The 17,955-nt window shown below is 40.5% G+C and overlaps 1 protein-coding gene across 1 annotated transcript in view; it reads left to right on the top strand.

The window, feature by feature from the left end:
- The first annotated feature begins 2,750 nt into the window (after positions 1–2,750).
- The window catches only part of TTC5 (tetratricopeptide repeat domain 5), a 17,371-nt gene continuing 2,166 nt past the window's right edge, over positions 2,751–17,955 (top strand). The window contains exons 1-9 of the mRNA XM_011976148.1: positions 2,751–2,856; positions 6,812–6,944; positions 7,932–8,143; positions 9,342–9,492; positions 9,898–9,989; positions 11,879–11,935; positions 12,474–12,620; positions 12,807–13,021; positions 16,865–17,009. Of these exons, the coding sequence (XP_011831538.1) occupies positions 2,806–2,856; positions 6,812–6,944; positions 7,932–8,143; positions 9,342–9,492; positions 9,898–9,989; positions 11,879–11,935; positions 12,474–12,620; positions 12,807–13,021; positions 16,865–17,009 (1,203 nt within the window). The 5' untranslated portion in view covers positions 2,751–2,805. The remainder of the gene's footprint in view (positions 2,857–6,811; positions 6,945–7,931; positions 8,144–9,341; positions 9,493–9,897; positions 9,990–11,878; positions 11,936–12,473; positions 12,621–12,806; positions 13,022–16,864; positions 17,010–17,955) is intronic.

The following is a 17,955-nucleotide window of genomic DNA, read 5'->3' as shown; positions in this document are numbered from 1 at the left end:
TTTGATGCATGTATGTTCAGTCCCTATTTGTATTTAAAATAACTCACATTGATAGTTATTTTTTAAAGTTAATTTTTTTGGTGTTTACAGTTGGCCCTCTGTATCCACAGGTTCTGCTTCTGCAGATTCAGCCAACCATATATCAAAAATATTTGAGAAAAAATTAATAATATAACAATAAAAAATACAAATTAAAAATACTGTATAATTATTTGGATAGCATTTACATTGTAGGTATTATAAATCATTTAGAGGTGATTTGAAGTATTTGGGAGAATCTGTAGGTTATATGCAAATACCATGCCATTTTATAAAAGTGACATGAGCATCCAAGGATTTTGGTATCCATGAGGGTTCCTGGAACCAATCCCCCAAAGATACTAAAGGAAGACTGTATTTTAAAATAAAGCTACTTCTTTACCTTTTTGTCAGCTGTTGCCTTGGGTTTACTTATTTAGGAATGCACTTCTGCAGAAAGTTTACCAATGTGTTATCTCAAGAGACTGTATTAAAATAATTTACAAGATTTATTCATTGTTGTCCTTTAGTGAGCATTTCTGACTATTATTATGGAAATTAAATTCTGTTTAATTACGCATATATTTATTTAAAATGTACAGCCATGATAGAAATTTTGAAGGACTTCTCAGTAACTTTATATCTTACTAGAGGAAAGACTTGAAAGCATACTGGCTGGGGAGGCAGAAGATCTGGATTCTGGTTTCTACTTAGTTTAAACTTTCTTGGACTTTGTATCTGTAGAATGAAGGATTGAATTAAGTTATCCTTACAGCCTTTTCTAACTCTTAAATTTTAGGATTGATTCTTAATGGTTTAGGATTTGTTAACAGTGGAATTACCCTAAATGCCAAATCCCATTGTTTTTTAGGTAATAAAAATTATACTGAAATCATTTGAAGATAGTTTATGTTTAGTCATTGTAGAAAGGCAATTAAATACCCCTGCTTTACATGATTGAAAAGCAAGTAGTGTTTCCTTCAATAGGAATATAGAGTATAAAATCTCTTAAAAATTATTCTTAGTGTGCACCAAAGTTATTTATTACTGTTTTTTTGAGATGGAGTCTTGCTGTGTCGCCCAGGCTGGAGTGCAGTGGCAGCATCTTGGCCCACTGCAACCTCCACCTCCTGGGTTCAAGTGACTCTGCCTTGGCCTCCCAAATAGCTGGAATTGCAGGTGCACGCCACCACACCTGGCTAATTTTTGTATCTTTAGTAGAGACAGGGTTTCACCACATTGGCCAGCCTGGTCTTGAACTCCTGACCTCAAGTGATCCGCCCGCCTTGGCCTCCCAAAGTGCTGGGATTACAGGTGTGAGCCGCTGAGCCCAGCCGCATGTGCACCAAAGTTAAAATGTCTGAGAAAGAGGATGAAAAATTTTACAGTTTTAGGGCTGGGTGTGGTGGCTCACGCCTGTAATCCTAGCTCTTCGGGAGGCCGAGGCTGGTGGATCACTTGATCAGGAGATCGAGACCATCCTGGCTAACACGGTGAAACCCCATCTCTACTAAAAATACACACAAACAATTAGCCAGGCGTGGTGGCATGCGCCTGTAGTCCCACTGTAGTCCCAGCTACTCTGGAGGCTGAGGCAGGAGAATCGCTTGAACTCGGAGGCAGAGGTTGCAGTGAACTGAGATCGTGTCATTGCCCTCCAGCGTGGGCTACACAGTGAGACTGTTTTCTCACTGTGTCTCAAAAAAAAAGTTTTAAAACATCCGGATCTCCCTATTTTATAGCTAATGACATAGATTTTATAGGTTACAATACAAACTATTTCCTTTATGTTGGAAAATGATTTGAGGAAATGATTTTATGTATATTCATGATTTCTGCCTTGAACGTTTTGCTTCTTTGTTAGGTTCACAGAATCAACTTGAAGCTGTAATTAAAACTAAAAAAGTAAAGCAAAACTGTCAGGAATATTACATGACACTTTAAAAGATTTATTCACAAGTTTAATATATTCACAAGGTACAAACTTGAAAGTTACAAAAAAGGCATAGAGTGAAAAGTCTATCCCTAGTCACTCATTTTTGCTCCAGCCGCTCACTTCTCTTTGTAAGCAATAGTGTTGCCAGTGTCTTGTGTCCTTCCAGAGACTATGTAGAAGCAAATAATTTTTTATTTAAAAATTATGTTTATATTTGAATAGGTGATACATATAGATGGCAAGAAAATTCAAAAGCGCAGGCAGTGAAAATTTTCTTCGCTTACCCACAGCTCCCCAGTTTCTGTTTCCCTCTGCAGACATTGTTTCTTATATATCCTTCTGGATGTTGCCTATAAATATGGAGGCATTATTAGTGTACAGCATGGTGGTTTTTATGAGCCATCCCAAGTGTAGTATTTATTAGGATAGTGCATTAAAATGATAAAATTAATCATACATAGAAAGTTATTGCAAAGTTTGGAAAAGATTGAGTCAAGTAGCCATTGTACTACATGGCTTTAAAAATTTCAAACAACACAGGTGTGCACTTCTTAAACTCTCTTCTTCATGGAATATTATAATCTTAGTATAAATAAGTAGGAAGATATGAAACAAGAATATAGAAATTAAGCTGAGGACATTTTGTTTCCAGGATCTGGGAAAGAAACAAGTTTATGAACTCAGAAGTGATTGCAGAGCATCTATGTGCTGCAGGAAATAGTTAAGTTGGTTTGAAGCAAAGCCCTTCGTGGGCAGAAAAGCCTCCAGAGCGCCAGGTGTCGCTGTGGTTCCGCGATGAGAGAGGGCGTGCGTCTCTGTGGTTATAAAGTTGGGGGTGGAGTGGCCGGGAGATGATGGCTGATGAAGAGGAAGAAGTCAAGCCGATCTTGCAGAAATTGCAGGTGGGGCCTTAGATTAAAATCTGTATGTGTTTTTGTTACTCCGAATGAAGCAGGGAGTCCAGTTTATGTAGTGCCCGCGAATTCCCCGGCACACACGCGAAGCTGCGTGCGTCTGTGCGGTTACTATAACAACCCTCGAGGGTGCAGCCGCAGCCAGCGAGGGAGCCTCCCAGTGTGTTGGAACCTCCTGCTGTCTACCTGACTGCGGTTAGTTTCAGTCCTGTATGGAAGAGGATTTGTTGCTCCTAACTATTCATGTACATTTTTAGAGAGGAGGTTGTTTTCTCGATTGATCCATAACGAATAGCATATACATGTGTATGGCAGATCTGCATGAACTATTATCACATGTTTTGATCCCTACAAAAGCCATTTAACACCTTTCTGCTTTGAATTTGGCAACAATCACACTGATGACCTGCACTGCAAGTGTCCTGGTTACTCCCCTTAGGATTTCAGTTTTGATTTCTTTCAACATGTGTAGTTCCACTTTGGGGTCTGATGCAGAGGGGTCCAGACTCCACGTAGTCGACAGATGACTGTGCTTCTGAGTAAGACTAGGCTTTTGGGCTTGGTAGGGAGGCGTTAACTAATTGCTTGGCTCTTTGCCTTTAAGGCCCCATGATTTTCCTTAAACCTCAGGAACTCAGTTCTTCGTTCTAAGACAGCCTGTAACTTAAATATTAGAACTATGACAGGCTTGTAACTTGCCTAAAGGTGTTTAACGCACAAATTTAAATATTGGTGAAATTTATTTGTTCTTGAGTAGATTAAAATAGTAACTAACACTTTTTAGTGTTCCAACTGATTTGGATTAACTTCATTTTATTCCCTAATTGTGACTGACTGAAATCAGAGAATCAATTCTGGTTCTATATTAGAAACATTATTGGTGTATATACGTTTGTATATGTACAGAAAAGAATCTGAAAAGGTATACAAATCAGTGGTTATCACTGAGGTTGTTTGGGGGAATTTTTTACTTTCTGTTTTTTACATGTATCTGTTTGAATTTTAACAACTTACATGTATTGATTTTGCCATGAGAAAATAAGTTTCTAAAAACGTTCAGTCCAGAGGAAAACAAAACCAAACAATAAAACCAAGCAAGTTCTTGAATGTTTGCTTTAACAACTAAAACCAATCATTAAGCCCCCCTCTAAAACTCTTAATTTGCAGCCATGTTGATTTCAGGACAAAAGGAAATTGGTTGCAATTTTTTATGAGAATTGTCTTTTCCTAGGTTCATTTGTGGTAAATGTCCTAAGCAGCTTGGGAGAGGATACTTTGGTTATGTTGGGGTGGAGTCGGTGCAGGAATGGAATAAAGGAGTGAAGTAGAGAAGAGGAAAAGGATTAGATAATGGTGTTGCTGTTCATGGAGATGGTGGTAAACTTTGATTTCATTGTTATAGACATTTTAGTGTAAAAGGAATGTATAAAAGGATATTTCTCAAAGTGTGTTTTACAGTTTCATTACAATCATCTGGGGTGCCTGTTAAAAATGTAGAATTTTGAGTTCTGCTAAACTGTTAAAATCAGAGTCTCTGCAGGCTGGGTCTTGGATATACTACAATAAAATTTGAAAAGCATTACTGCAGAGGGTGCTAGTCTGTTCTCTTCATTCTGGATAGGATTTTAAATTAAGTATAGCACATATGTATTTGTTAGAACAGGGGTAGTTAGTTAGTTAATTCAATCAAGTATAGTGAATGAGAGCCTATTATGTCCCAAGTCCTGTTCTGGTGCTCAGGTGTAGCTTGAAACAAAACAGAATAAAGTCCTTTCCATCCTGGAGGTTACATTTCAGTGATAGAGGCAGACAATAGACAATTAATGATAGGCCACGTGATTTTAAATAAGTATGAAGAAAAATAAGAGTATGATTTAACAGTAGATGACAGAAGGAAGATATTCATTTGGTTTGAGTAATTAGGGAAAACCTCTCTGGAATTGATATTTGATCTAAGATCTAAATGATGATGAGGAATAAGTTATGCAGAGATCTGGAGAAAGTGTCCAGGCATAAGGAAAAGCATGTGTAAGGGCTTCCGGGTGGGCTGAGCTTGATGGGTTTGAGAAACTGCATGAAGGCCACTCTGGCTTGAGTATCGTAAGAGAGAGAGTGCTGAGAAGTGAAGTTTGTGTCAGGATGGGTGGTGCTGGGTCAGCTCATACAGTCTTCTAGGCCATGATAAGGACTTGGATTTTATTCTGTCTGCAATGGGAAACTATTTGAAGGTTTGTGATACGATGTACATTTTTTATAAGATCACTCCCACTACAGTGAGGAGAATGAGAGAGAACAGAAACAAGATGCCTGGTTAAGAAGTTCTTGCATTCTGGGCAAGTAATGAAGCTGATGTAATCCAGGAGTGGTCATAGTGGGATGGAGTCAGGTGGATGGATTCAGGATATGTTGTGAAGACCATTGATTAGACTCAATGGGAAGTGATTATATATTTCTGCTGCCATCTGTTCAGTTTCAGGAAAGAATAGGGTATCTCTTGTCCAAAATACTTAGGATTAGAAGTTTTTGGGATTTCAGATCTTTTTGCATTTTGGAATATCTGCATATACATAATGAGATACCTTGGGGATGGGACCCAAATCTAAATATGAAACTTGGTGACTTATGCCTGTAGTTCTAGCATTTTGGAAGGCTGAGGTTGGGGGATTGCTTGAAATCAGGAGTTTGAGACCAGCCTGGGTAACCTACGAGGCTGTCTCTTTTTTTTTTTTGAGACTCTGTTGCCAGGCTGGAGTGCAGTGGCGCGATCTTGGCTCACTGCAGCCTCTGCCTCCCAGATTCAAGCGATTCTCCTGCCTTAGCCTCCCAAGTAGGTGGGACTACAGGTGTGCGCCACCATGCCTGGCTGATTTTTGCATTTTTAGTAGAGACTGGGTTTCACCATGTTGACCAGGATGGTTTCGATCTCTTCGTGATCCGTCTGCCTCGGCCTACCAAAGTGCTGGCATTACAGGCGTGAACCACCGTGCCTGGTGACCCTATCTTTTAAAAAAGAAAAAAAAAATTGTTTCATTTACACTTTATACACATAGGCTGAAACTAATTTGATTCAATATTTTTAATAATTTTATGCCTGAAACAATGCTTTGACTGCATTTTGACTGTGTGTCAAGTGTGGAATATTCTACTTGTGGTGTCAGCATTTCAAAAGTTTTGGATTTTGGAGGATTTCAGATTTTTGGATTTGGGATGCTTGACCTGTAGTGGAAAAGCTTTGCCTCATCTGACAGGAAGACTCAGAGGCATTTAAGAGGAAAGAGAATATTTACTTGTAAAAAATCCAAGACACCCGGAAGATGACTTGACAAAAAATTCGAACTAAACAAAACCACAATAAGCATTTAAAATAACAAAATGCTGCAAAAATACCAAAGTTACCAAGTTCAAATTGGTATGTTTGTGGTGGAAAACAATGACTCTCTAACATGTTTATTATATTCACAAAGGTTGTATTGTATTTTCAGATATCAGCATATGAAAAATCAGCAATAAAATGGTTTTAGTTGAGAAGTCCAACTTTAAGGGTAAATTTCAAAGTGTTATTCTTTGAGGACCAGGACCATATAGAATGATCTTACTAACTTTTGGTTTATCTTAAGTTGCAGTGTTTCCCTCCTCATGACTGTGGTATGTGAAGTGTTTAGTCATATTAGAAGCCCTGCTGGGGCAGGGAGAGAAAACAGTCATCACAGTACAGACACTGGCATGGGACAACATGGGACCATGAGAGCTGGCCTGGGGTACTGGCTGCTTTTCCTCATGATTTGTGGCATTTTAGTAAACCTGTCCACTTGCCTATTGTGCCATTCCTAGGTGAGATAAGAGAATTGGTCTTTCTAGACCAAGAGACGGTATGGCTAGCCAATTTCAAGTTTCCCTGTCCAGTGCTCTCTCCGCTTAATGGTTCCATTGTCATACTTTTTAGGAACTAGTGGATCAGCTCTATTCATTTCGAGACTGCTATTTTGAGACACATAGTGTTGAGGATGCTGGGAGGAAGCAACAGGATGTGCGGAAGGAGATGGAGAAGACCCTACAGCAGATGGAAGAAGTAGTGGGTATGAGCCCTAGAGACTGTACAACCCCCATCCTTCAGTGAAATGTGATCGACCTTTACTCCTTCCTCGTAGACTCTTTGGTATCCTATCTGTTACTGCTATAGGGTAGTACAATGTAATATTACTTCTCAGGGCCCCTGTGCAACCTTTCATTCCCTAAGCTACTTTTTCTAAAATTTGATTATAGCAAATGGCATGAAATGAAAGAGCATACTTACTGGAACTATTGCAGTAATTTGACTTTCTGCCTCTAATTTCTTTTACTTTCAAATCCACTTATATAACACGATGGCCATGGTCATCTTCCTAAATCATTACTTCATGCATTTAACCTGATCCTCTTGTCTGCCTTTTGACTCGCTGAGGTCTAAACCCCTTAACCTGGTATTTAAGTGTCCATTGTTTTACTCTGTTTTCTAACCTGATCGCTGACTAATTACTTGTAGAGGAACTTTCTGTTTCATCCAGGTTGAACCATTTATTCTCCCTTGAACATGGCCACATGTACTTTTGATTCTGTGTCTTTGTTTATGTCATTTTCTAATCTGGAGGGTCTTTTCTTTCTCTCTGTCTTTTGTTTTAATGATAGCTATTTGTCCTGACTCCTCTTGACTTGTTAAAGCCCATTCGCTGGGCTAATGCTGTATGCTCTTTTTCGTGGTTTTAATTTTCCATGTTTATGCTTTGTCTTCACCTAGATTGTAAATCCTTCTAGGAAAATTAGCAACCGAGCTGATCCTTGTAGATAGGGGCCCAAAAAACAGATGGCAGAAGCTCTAGAAATAGTGCTTTCTTTGTTGCCGAATTAGCTAATATAGCACTCTGCTTATGGTGAGCTTTCAATAAATGGTTTGTTGATAAATATTTTCCTCAACTCTTTTTATTCCTAAAACTGACATGGAGTTATTTTTTGAGAGAAAGTGCCCTGGTCTTTAACTGTAAGATTGCTTGTTTTTTTCCCACTTTATCTTTTTTTCTTCCTCTTAGGTTCTGTCCAGGGCAAGGCGCAAGTTCTGATGCTAACTGGGAAAGCACTAAATGTGACTCCTGACTATAGCCCTAAGGCTGAGGAGCTTCTGTCAAAGGCTGTGAAGCTGGAGCCCAAGCTGGTGGAAGCCTGGAACCAGCTGGGTGAGGTGTACTGGAAAAAAGGGGATGTTGCAGCTGCCCACACCTGCTTCTCAGGAGCCCTTACCCATGTGAGCTGCCCCCTATCCTTTTGGAAAGCACAGATGGGAAGGATGAATTTCTTTGGTTCTATGAGTTCCTAGGACATGAATACCAGAGTAGAACTGAAATTGAACTAGGACGGAATCAGGAGGGAGGAAAGGTCGGAGAGCAGACCTGAATGAGGAAAATAGAGGCAGGGTCCTGGGAAAGGAAGATGATGATGGGATCAGGTTCAGGGGGAGAAAGGAAGTGAAGAAAAGTTAGCAACTAAGCTGATCCTTGTAGATGGGGGTTGAAGATACAGATGGCAGCAAGAATTTAGATGAAAAAATTAAGCCTGGGTGTGGTAGCTTATACTTGTAATCCTAGCACTTTGAGAGACTGAGGCAGGAGGATCACTGGAGCTCAGGATTTTGAGACCAGCCTAGGCAACATGGTGAGACCTTGTCTCTAAAAAAAAAAAAAATAATAATAATAATAGTAATAATAAAAAAATATATATATATATATATGCCAGATGTGGTGACTCATGCCTGTAATCCCAGCACTTTGGGAGGCCAAGGTGGGCAGATCGTTTGAGGTCACGAGTTTGAGACCAGCCTGGCCAACATGATGAAACGCCACCTCTACCAAATACACAAAAATTACCTGGGCATGGTTGCACGTGCCTGTAATCCCAGTTCCTCAGGAGGCTGAGGCACAGGAATCACTTGAACCCAGGAGGTGGAGGTTGCTGTGAGCCAAGATCGTGCCACTGCACTCCATCCTGGGTGACAGAGTGAGACCCTATCTCAAAAAGAAAAATATGGCCAGGTGCGGTGGCTCACCCCCGCCCGTAATCTCAGCACTTTGGGAGGCTGAGGTGGGCAGATCACTTGGGGTCAGGAGTTCGACACCAGCCTGGCCAACATGGTGAAACCCTGTCTCTACTAAAAATACCAAAATTAGCCAGGCATGGTGGTAAATACCTGTAGTCCCAGCTACTTGGGAAGCTGAGGCAGGAGAATGACTTGAACTCAGGAGGCAAAGGTTGCAGTGAGCTGAGATTGCGCCATTGCACTTCAGCCTGGGCGACAGAGCAAGACTCCACCTCAAACCAAACCAAACCAAAACAAAACAAAAAATTTGAAAAAGTAAAAAATTAGATTTAGAAGATTGAATTCAGAATACATCTGGGAAGGGGAGGTAGAATCGGGAAGATTGAGTATGTGCCTTTTCTATTTGCAGTGCAGGAACAAAGTCTCCTTGCAAAACCTGTCAATGGTGCTTCGCCAGCTGCGGACTGGCACTGAAGATGAACATTCTCACCATGTCATGGACAGTGTCCGACAGGCTAAGCTGGCTGTTCAGATGGATGTCCATGATGGCCGCTCCTGGTGTGAGTGCTCTCAAAAGATATCCAACAGGGTTCTAGAGCAGATGTTTTCAATCAGAGCAACATTTGCAGTCCATCTTTTGAGTCTGCCTCTGAGGTTTAAGCTAGGGCATCTTTGTTTTGAAGACACACGAAAGACATTTTGGTGAACTGCTTTTCTAGGAACTCTTCGATCTTTTGATCCTAGTTTTCACAGAAGCAAGGCAGGGCTTTTGTACGGTCTGTTCAAATTTCAGTTTGGGGTCCTTGTTGCTCTATTGTAGGGGAATTTTGGGTATACTAAGTATCGTGTCATTCTTGATTTGGGTTTCATGTGGGACCTCTCAAATATACTTTCAAGAATGATCAAAATAAGTCATATCTTGAACTTGGACTCTGAGATGATTCGTCACTGTGTTTCTCTTTCAGATATCCTTGGGAATTCATATCTTTCCCTTTACTTCTCTACTGGCCAGAACCCAAAGATCTCCCAGCAAGCCCTCAGTGCCTATGCCCAAGCGGTAAGTACTTATGGTCACCAGGCCAGATGAATAGGCAACAACAGAAGCAAAAGCGTTGTTCAGTCTTCTCTGTGGCCCTTTAGCAAGCATCACGGGCAGTGGCAGTGTTTGCTGGCATCTCATTTGTGTGATTTTGCAAAGATGTGTCTGCAGAGATGACTGACTTCTTATAACGTGAGTGTGAGGAACCACTTGCATTGTGGTGCATTGATGCTGGATAGCTCCTTAACCTGTCTGGGTTTCTTACACACATACATAACCAAATCACAGAGCTGCCTCAACGTGTTCATCTTTCTTAATGAGAAGAAAGTTATTAAAATAATGCTTATTAATATTTTTGTACATTCTTTTTTTTTTTTTTTTTGAGATGGAGTCTTGCTTTGTCGCCCAGGTTGGAGTGCAGTGGCCGGATCTCAGCTCACTGTAAGCTCCGCCTCCCAGGTTCACGCCATTCTCCTGCTTCAGCCTCCTGAGTAGCTGGGACTACAGGCGCCCGCCACCTCGCCCGGCTAGTTTTTTTGTATTTTTTAGTAGAGACGGGGTTTCACCGTGTTAGCCAGAATGGTCTCGATCTCCTGACCTCGTGATCCGCCCGTCTCAGCCCTCCAAAGTGCTGGGATTACAGGCTTGAGCCACCGCGCCTGGCCACATTCATTTTAAAGAACAATGAAAAACTTATACTTCAGTGTAAATTAAGTGCTATTCCCAAATTAACCGTTAGATAATATGGCTCTGGATTTCCCATGGGCTGAAAGAGAAAACAATGTGTAGCTTGTTCTGTGTCATTTCCTAGGAATTAAGTGAATTAGATTATTTAGGTTTTCAAGAAATTTATTTAGGTTTTCAAGCATTTTTGTATTGATAGGCATTTGCATAGGGCTTTCCCTTAGACTTTCAGTGCCTTTTTTCTCATTATTAGAATTGGCTTCTGACTTCACATTGGTCCTCTGAGCACTTTTTATTTAGCTCTCATATTTACCTTTCTTCTTTTGCTTCTCTTGATACAGAGAATTGCTTTTTAACTTATCATTACTTACTCTGCTCCATGTGGTAGAATAAAGAACACAGCTACTGTATGTTCATGTTTGCAATTCAGGGACTGCCCTTTTAAATTTGTTTTTCTCCCACTCCTGCCACTCTCCCTGCAACTCTAACTTTAAACCGCCTTTTTTCAATCATGGAACTTTTAGAGCAATTATATTTTACTCTGATTTCTTAATTTGGTGAATGTTTACATTTTAAAGAGTAGTATGGTGTATTCCTTCAACATTTTATATTTGGCTTCTGCTAAATAGTCGCTTTTTAATCTTTTTTTTTGTTGTTGAGAAGGATTCTCACTCTGCCACCCAGGCTGGAGTGCAGTGGCACGATCTTGGCTCACTGCAACCTCCGTCTCCCAGGTTCAAGTGATTCTTCTGCCTCAGCCTCTTGAGTAGCTGGTATTACAGGCATGTGCCACCATGCCCAGCTAATTTTTGTATTTTTAGTAGAGACAGGGTTTCACCATGTTGGCCAGGATGGTCTCAATCTCTTGACCTCGTGATCTGCCCGCCTCGGCTTTCCGAAGTGCTGGGATTACAGGCGTGAGCCACTGTGCCCGGGCCACATATTTCATTTATATAAAGATTTATTCTATCTTTGTAATGCTACATGGATAAATTACAATAATATTTTAAAGTCTTACACATATAAAAACACTTATATCCCTAAGGTTTTAGGGACTAAGATACCCACACTTGTTATACAATAACTGCTTCTGTGGTATAGATTACATTTTGGCAAGGAAGAAACTTCCATTTCTCTAGGAATAGGAGGTGTAGGACATGTTGGGCATGTCAGTCCTTAACATTGAGACAGGATCCCCTGATAATCTTTTTATCCCATTATAGGAGAAGGTTGACAGAAAAGCTTCTAGCAATCCTGACCTTCATTTGAACAGGGCGACGGTAAGACCTTTGGGGTATAGTCATCTGAGGGTCAAATAAATAAGACACCTAGGTCTTAGCTTGTGAGGATAATGGAGTGTGCATAGGGACACAGACTGGGTACAGACTGCGAGAGGAAAGCCGTGCTGTTCTATAAACAGCTAGCTCGGTTTGGCTTCAGTATCTGGTGTAGTCACTGGAGGGAAAGGAGAAGGGGCTAAGGAGGTAGAAGAATATGTAGACAATGGGGGCATCTTTCAGAAGACTTCTGAAATGTTAAGTAAATATAAAGGTCAAGTGACCCAAGATATACAACTTAACTATTTTAGAGTTTGGAAATTAGCTTCTTTAAAATGATTCCATCTTTGGGATTGTGATCATCTTGGCTAGGAAGAAGGATATAAGGTGTTACCAGCTCTTGAGGCTGTTTATTATAGCACAGGAAAATAACCAGGAAGGAAAACAGTTTATTTCTCTAGATTCCTAGTCCGTGGTGCCATTATTCCCTCGGGATAGTTTGTTTGGATATACTTATAATTGGGATATACTTCTTGTACAGTTGCATAAATACGAAGAGAGCTATGGGGAGGCCCTGGAGGGCTTCTCTCGGGCTGCTGCCCTGGACCCTGCCTGGCCAGAGCCCCGGCAACGAGAGCAACAACTTCTGGAATTCCTGGATAGATTAACCAGCCTCCTTGAGAGTAAGGTAAACATGTCTAAAGGGCTGAATTCTACTTTTTTTTTTTTTTTTTTTTTTTGCTGTGGGTCAATAAAATAAGAATAAATAGGTTTAGGAGGTCGTGACCCTGTAGAAGTGGGTGGGAGGGAAGGATTAGAGTCTCAAGGAAGGCGACTAGTTTCCAGCTTCTTACCTATTTCCTCTTCTTTGTAGGGAAAGGTGAAGACCAAAAAGCTGCAGAGCATGCTGGGAAGCTTGCGCCCAGCCCATCTAGGCCCTTGCAGTGATGGGCACTACCAGTCAGCCTCTGGGCAGAAAGTGACCCTGGAGCTCAAGCCACTGAGTACGCTTCAGCCTGGGGTGAACAGTGGTGCCGTCATCCTGGGAAAGGTGGTGTTTAGCCTTACCACAGAAGAGAAAGTCCCCTTGTGAGTTTCTCTTGGATTTCCCCCTTTTTACCCTTTTGAACTAATTGCTGTCACTTCCTGTTCTTTCCCTGGCAGTTGAGGAGATTGTCAGTGGTCACAGATTTGTGACTTCTGATTTCCTTCTGTGACTGTCCCATGGGCAGATATTGCCTAGGTGATGTTTAACAATCTTTTGATCAGAGGCTTTTGTAGATTCTGTCACTGCCCGTTTTTTATCCCTGAGTTTGGTGCTATGTGGGTTCCTATATCCATAGTTGAAATTTGGCAGGACTTTTTTTTTATAAGACAGAAACCTCAAAATTCTTCTGTCCCTTTGCATTTTCATGATCATAGAAGTTGAAGGAGGACAAATTCTTAGTCCTGTTTGTACTTAGGTGTACTTAGGCAGTTCTGAAAAGTGAGCTTTGAGTTATAATTTAAAGTCTGGTTGGGAGATTGTCTTAGATGTCATTCAACAAATATTTGTTGAGTGTGTAGTATATGTGTCATAGGGAGTGAGAAAAAAGAAATGTCAGGCCGGGCGCGGTGGCTCAAGCCTGTAATCCCAGCACTTTGGGAGGCCGAGACGGGCGGATCACGAGGTCAGGAGATCGAGACCATTCTGGCTAACACGGTGAAACCCCGTCTCTACTAAAAAATACAAAAAACTAGCCGGGCGAGGTGGCGGGCGCCTATAGTCCCAGCTACTCAGGAGGCTGAGGCCAGAGAATGGTGTGAACCCAGGAGGCGGAGCTTGCAGTGAGCTGAGATCCGGCCACTGCACTCCAGCCTGGGTGACTGAGCGAGACTCCGTCTCAAAAAAAAAAAAAAAAAAGAAATGTCAAGGACCCAGGTGCAGGTGCTGCTAGCAGCGGAGGAAATGAATTAAGAATATTTATTTAGAAAATTTTTGGATCTTGAAAAGTTAGGGTTTAGTGAGTGCCACCACTCCTTGGTCCTTCACTCACTTCCTAATCCCTGGTTGACTGGTTTCCCCTTTCTCTTTTCTACTGAAATTATTATTTTCCTAGGATCACCATTGTCTTTCTAGGCACTGGATCCAGCAACTTCTATTGCGTGGTTCCAAAACATTCTGACTTATCTGTAACTATTGCCTTTCACAGTTGCCTTCTGTTCCATCTAAACGGAAATATTCACAATTCCCATTATATGGCCCAGCTTTCTCCATGGCGTTTTCTAGGGGTTTGTGTGTTTGATGAGTTGAAGGGCAAAAAGGTAGCTGAGAACAGTTTAGTTAACTAGAGCAAATCCTAGAGCTGAGAAGAATTAGAAAGGGATATAGACAAAGGTAGGTTTTAGAAGACCTTGAGAACAAATAGATATTTTGCCACTCCTTGGTTTCTCTTTTTCTGCCCAGCTTTTAAATCTTAGATTCTCAGGACTCTATTTTTGTTTTTTTCCTTTTTTTCTCTTTATACCAGGATGGCCTATAGTTGCCAACTTGGATCACTTGTCAGTGGTTGCCTGACATACTATGTAGAAGGATTCCGAGGCTTTGACTGGATTCATCAGGAGGGTGCTTTGCTTGATTGCAATGTTTCCTGTGAATTCAGGTGTGTCACGTGATGGCATGAGTGTGATTCTTCTCCATCCTGTCTATAGATCATCTTGCCTTGTGATGCCGTATAAACCCAAGGCTTTGGCAGCCTCCTATATGTTCACAGATGTTATCTCCAGCCCAAGCTTCATTTCCAAGTGTTGGATCCCTATAACCAACTGCCTCTGGGTTCCAATAAGAAATCTCTAACTCAGTATTTCAGTATTACTCACCTAAATCTTTCTCTGTAAATCTGTTTCTCCTCCCTGGATTCCTTGTGAATGAATGGTATCACCTCTCAGTCACTTGATTAAGACTTTTGGAAGAATAGGCTTCTCCATTCTCCAAAAAGATTTGCCTTTTTTGTCCTATAGACTTGACTTCTCTGTGTTTACCACCTTAATTCACCCCTTTATCACTTCTCCAAATAGGTCTCCCTGATTCTCTGGTTTCCTCCAGTGTTCCACAGTGCTGCCAGAGAAATGTTTCTTAGATGTAAATCTGACCATTGCTACTTCTTATTTAAGATTCCTTGCTGGTACTATATGTAGCTTTTGGGATAAAGTGTGAACTACTTAGCTTAGCATACAAAGTCCTTCATGATTTGCTTCCTACTTCTCTTTCCATTATCTTCTGTCTCTTTCCTACCTGTGCCTTTTGTTTCAACCACGGAACAATTTTGTTGGTTTTAGAACAGCTGTTTTCATGCCTCTGTGTCTTGCATACAGTTACTCTGCCTGGATAATCTCTAGCTTCTTCTTGACATGGCTAACATCCTCTTCTGCCTCTAACATTTTGTTTTAAAAATTTTCAAACATACAGCTAAGTTGAAAGAATTTTACATTGAACATTTGTGTTCTCAATCACTTATATTCTTCCATTAACATTTTATTTTACTTAGCTTATTACGTATCGGTCTGTTTATCCTGCTGTCAGAGTAAATTGCAGAGATCAATATACTTTACATACTTTAGCATGCAGTCATTAACTGAGTTCAGTATTTCAATTTTTTCTTTTTATGTAAAATTTACATACAATGAAATGTGCAATTTTAAGTGTACATTTCATAGCTTTTAACAAATGGAAAATATCTGTATAACCCAAACAGAGATCATTACCACCATTCTGGGAAGTTCCCTCATGTTCCCTCCAAGGCAATCTCTGTTCCTGTCCCCTCAGAGGTTTTTAAAATTTTTACTGAGGATTAATTTTTCTATTTTAACCCAGCTGGTTTTTTACCCTTTAAGATTCACTTCGAGCATCACCTCTTCCAGGAAATCTTTCCTGCTTTCCAATTTTGATTTAGATAGTTCTCCTCTGGGCTCCCACAGTCCAATCTGTGGCTTCACTGAATCCAGCACAAGGGAAAAGCTATTCTAGCACCCATCACACTTTACTGTAAGTGATGACTTCATTGTTTGACTCCTGCTAGACTATAGGTCATTCATAGCTGGATTGGTATCTTACTGCTAAACACAATGCTTGGCACATATGTAATGTGTGGTGAAAGTCTGTGGAATTAAACTACACAGACAGTGATGGTTAGAGGCTTTGGTTAAGAGCATGATAGTTGGCTGGGCGCGGTGGCTCACGTCTGTAATCCCAGCACTTTGGCAGGCCGAAATGGGCGGATCACGAGGTCAGGAGATTGAGACCATCCTGGCTAACACAGTGAAACCCCGTCTCTACTAAAAATACAAAAAAAAAAACCAAAAAACAAAACTAGCTGGGCGTAGTGGCGGGCGCCTATAGTCCCAGCTACTGGGGAGGCTGAGGCAGGAGAATGGCATGAACCCGGGAGGCGGAGCTTGCAGTGAGCCGAGATCGCGCCACTGCATTCCAGCCTGGGCGACTGAGCAAGACTCCATCTCAAGAAAAACAAACAAACAAAAAAACCAAAAAAGAGTATGATAGTTAAATTGATAGATCAGGAATAATGTTACAACTGTAACATTTTGGTCTAGTTCTTCGTTAATATTTGTTGAATGGCTTCAGTGTGCTTTGTCCTAAGTTCTTAGCAAAGTGACAGATTGATGAGTTTCAGAAAAATGAAGACTCAGATGTACAAAGTGGAGGATGGTACCTCTCATAGATTTTCTGAGTAACTGAGAAAAAGCGTTTGTTTATTTTGTTAGTATTTTATTTTTAAACTTTAATTAAATTAAATTTTATATTTTATTTTAATTACCTGTCACTGACTTTAAGTCCAGTATTTTGCTAGTATTTTTAAACCACTCTTTCTGCTCTTCTTTCCTACCTGCATACCTTTTTGTTGTCCTCTCTCCTAATCTGTCTTTACCTGGCAGTACATTTGGCCTGGTAGATTCAGATGGACCTTGCTATGCAGTGATGGTGTACAATATAGTGCAGAGCTGGGGAGTGCTCATTGGAGACTCTGTAGCCATCCCTGAGCCTAACCTGCGTCTTCACCGAATTCAGCACAAGGGAAAGGTGAGTGATGGCGAGGATTCTCTTCCAACTCATAGGCTCTAAAAGTAGAACCAAGCTTATCTTTTTATAAAAGATATAGAAATAATTATATGTGAGTATGTGTGTAGGTTATGTGTATATATATTTGTGTGTATATGTTTTATATATAGTTTTTTACTAAAAAGGTAAGCTGGTAAGCAAAAAAATAAAAAAATGGAGTGAAATATTATCACTCAGGTGTTATCACTCAGATGTTACTACTTTTTAACTGTTACTGTTAACAGTTTGGTGTATATACGTGAAGTCTTTTTTCTTTTCATAAATATATACACGTATATTTATATCTATATTTTAAATCATGAGTGGAATATTATATGCAAATGTTTGTGAATGTTTCCTATGTTTTTAAATATTTCACACATTGAGTAGACAGGGGATGATGAAGATGGTGATGATAGTTAACATTTATTTAACACTTAATTGAGTGCCAGACACTGTGCTAAGAGTTTTTATTGCCTGCCTTGTCCCATTCAATTCTTACAAAAACCTTATGAATGTAGATATTTAACCACTGTTTAACCATTTAGATCAGGGGTTGGCAAAGCCCATGGACCAAATCTGGCTCACTGCTTGTTTTTATTAAGAATGGTTTTTAGGCTGGGCATGGTGGCTCATGCCTAAAATCCCAGCACTTTTGGAAGGCCAAAGTGGGAGGATCACTTGAGCCCAGGAGTTTAAGACCAACCTGGGCAACACATAGTGAGACCCTGTCTCTACAAAAAGATGTTTAAAAACTTAGCCAGGTATTGCAGCACATGCCTGTAGTCCCAGCTACTGAGGAGGTTGAAGTGAGAACCACTTTATCCCAGGAGTTTGAGGCTACAGTAAGCCATCATTGTCTCATTGTATGCCAGCCTGGGTGATAGAGAAAGTCTTTGCCTCAAAAAAAAAAAAAAAAAAAAAAAAA

The sequence above is a fragment of the Mandrillus leucophaeus genome, unplaced genomic scaffold (assembly GCF_000951045.1).
Source record: "Mandrillus leucophaeus isolate KB7577 unplaced genomic scaffold, Mleu.le_1.0 Scaffold163, whole genome shotgun sequence".
Taxonomy (NCBI): domain Eukaryota; kingdom Metazoa; phylum Chordata; class Mammalia; order Primates; family Cercopithecidae; genus Mandrillus; species Mandrillus leucophaeus.
Note: the sequence above shows the minus strand (reverse complement) of the source record. Positions and strands in the feature narration are given on the sequence as shown.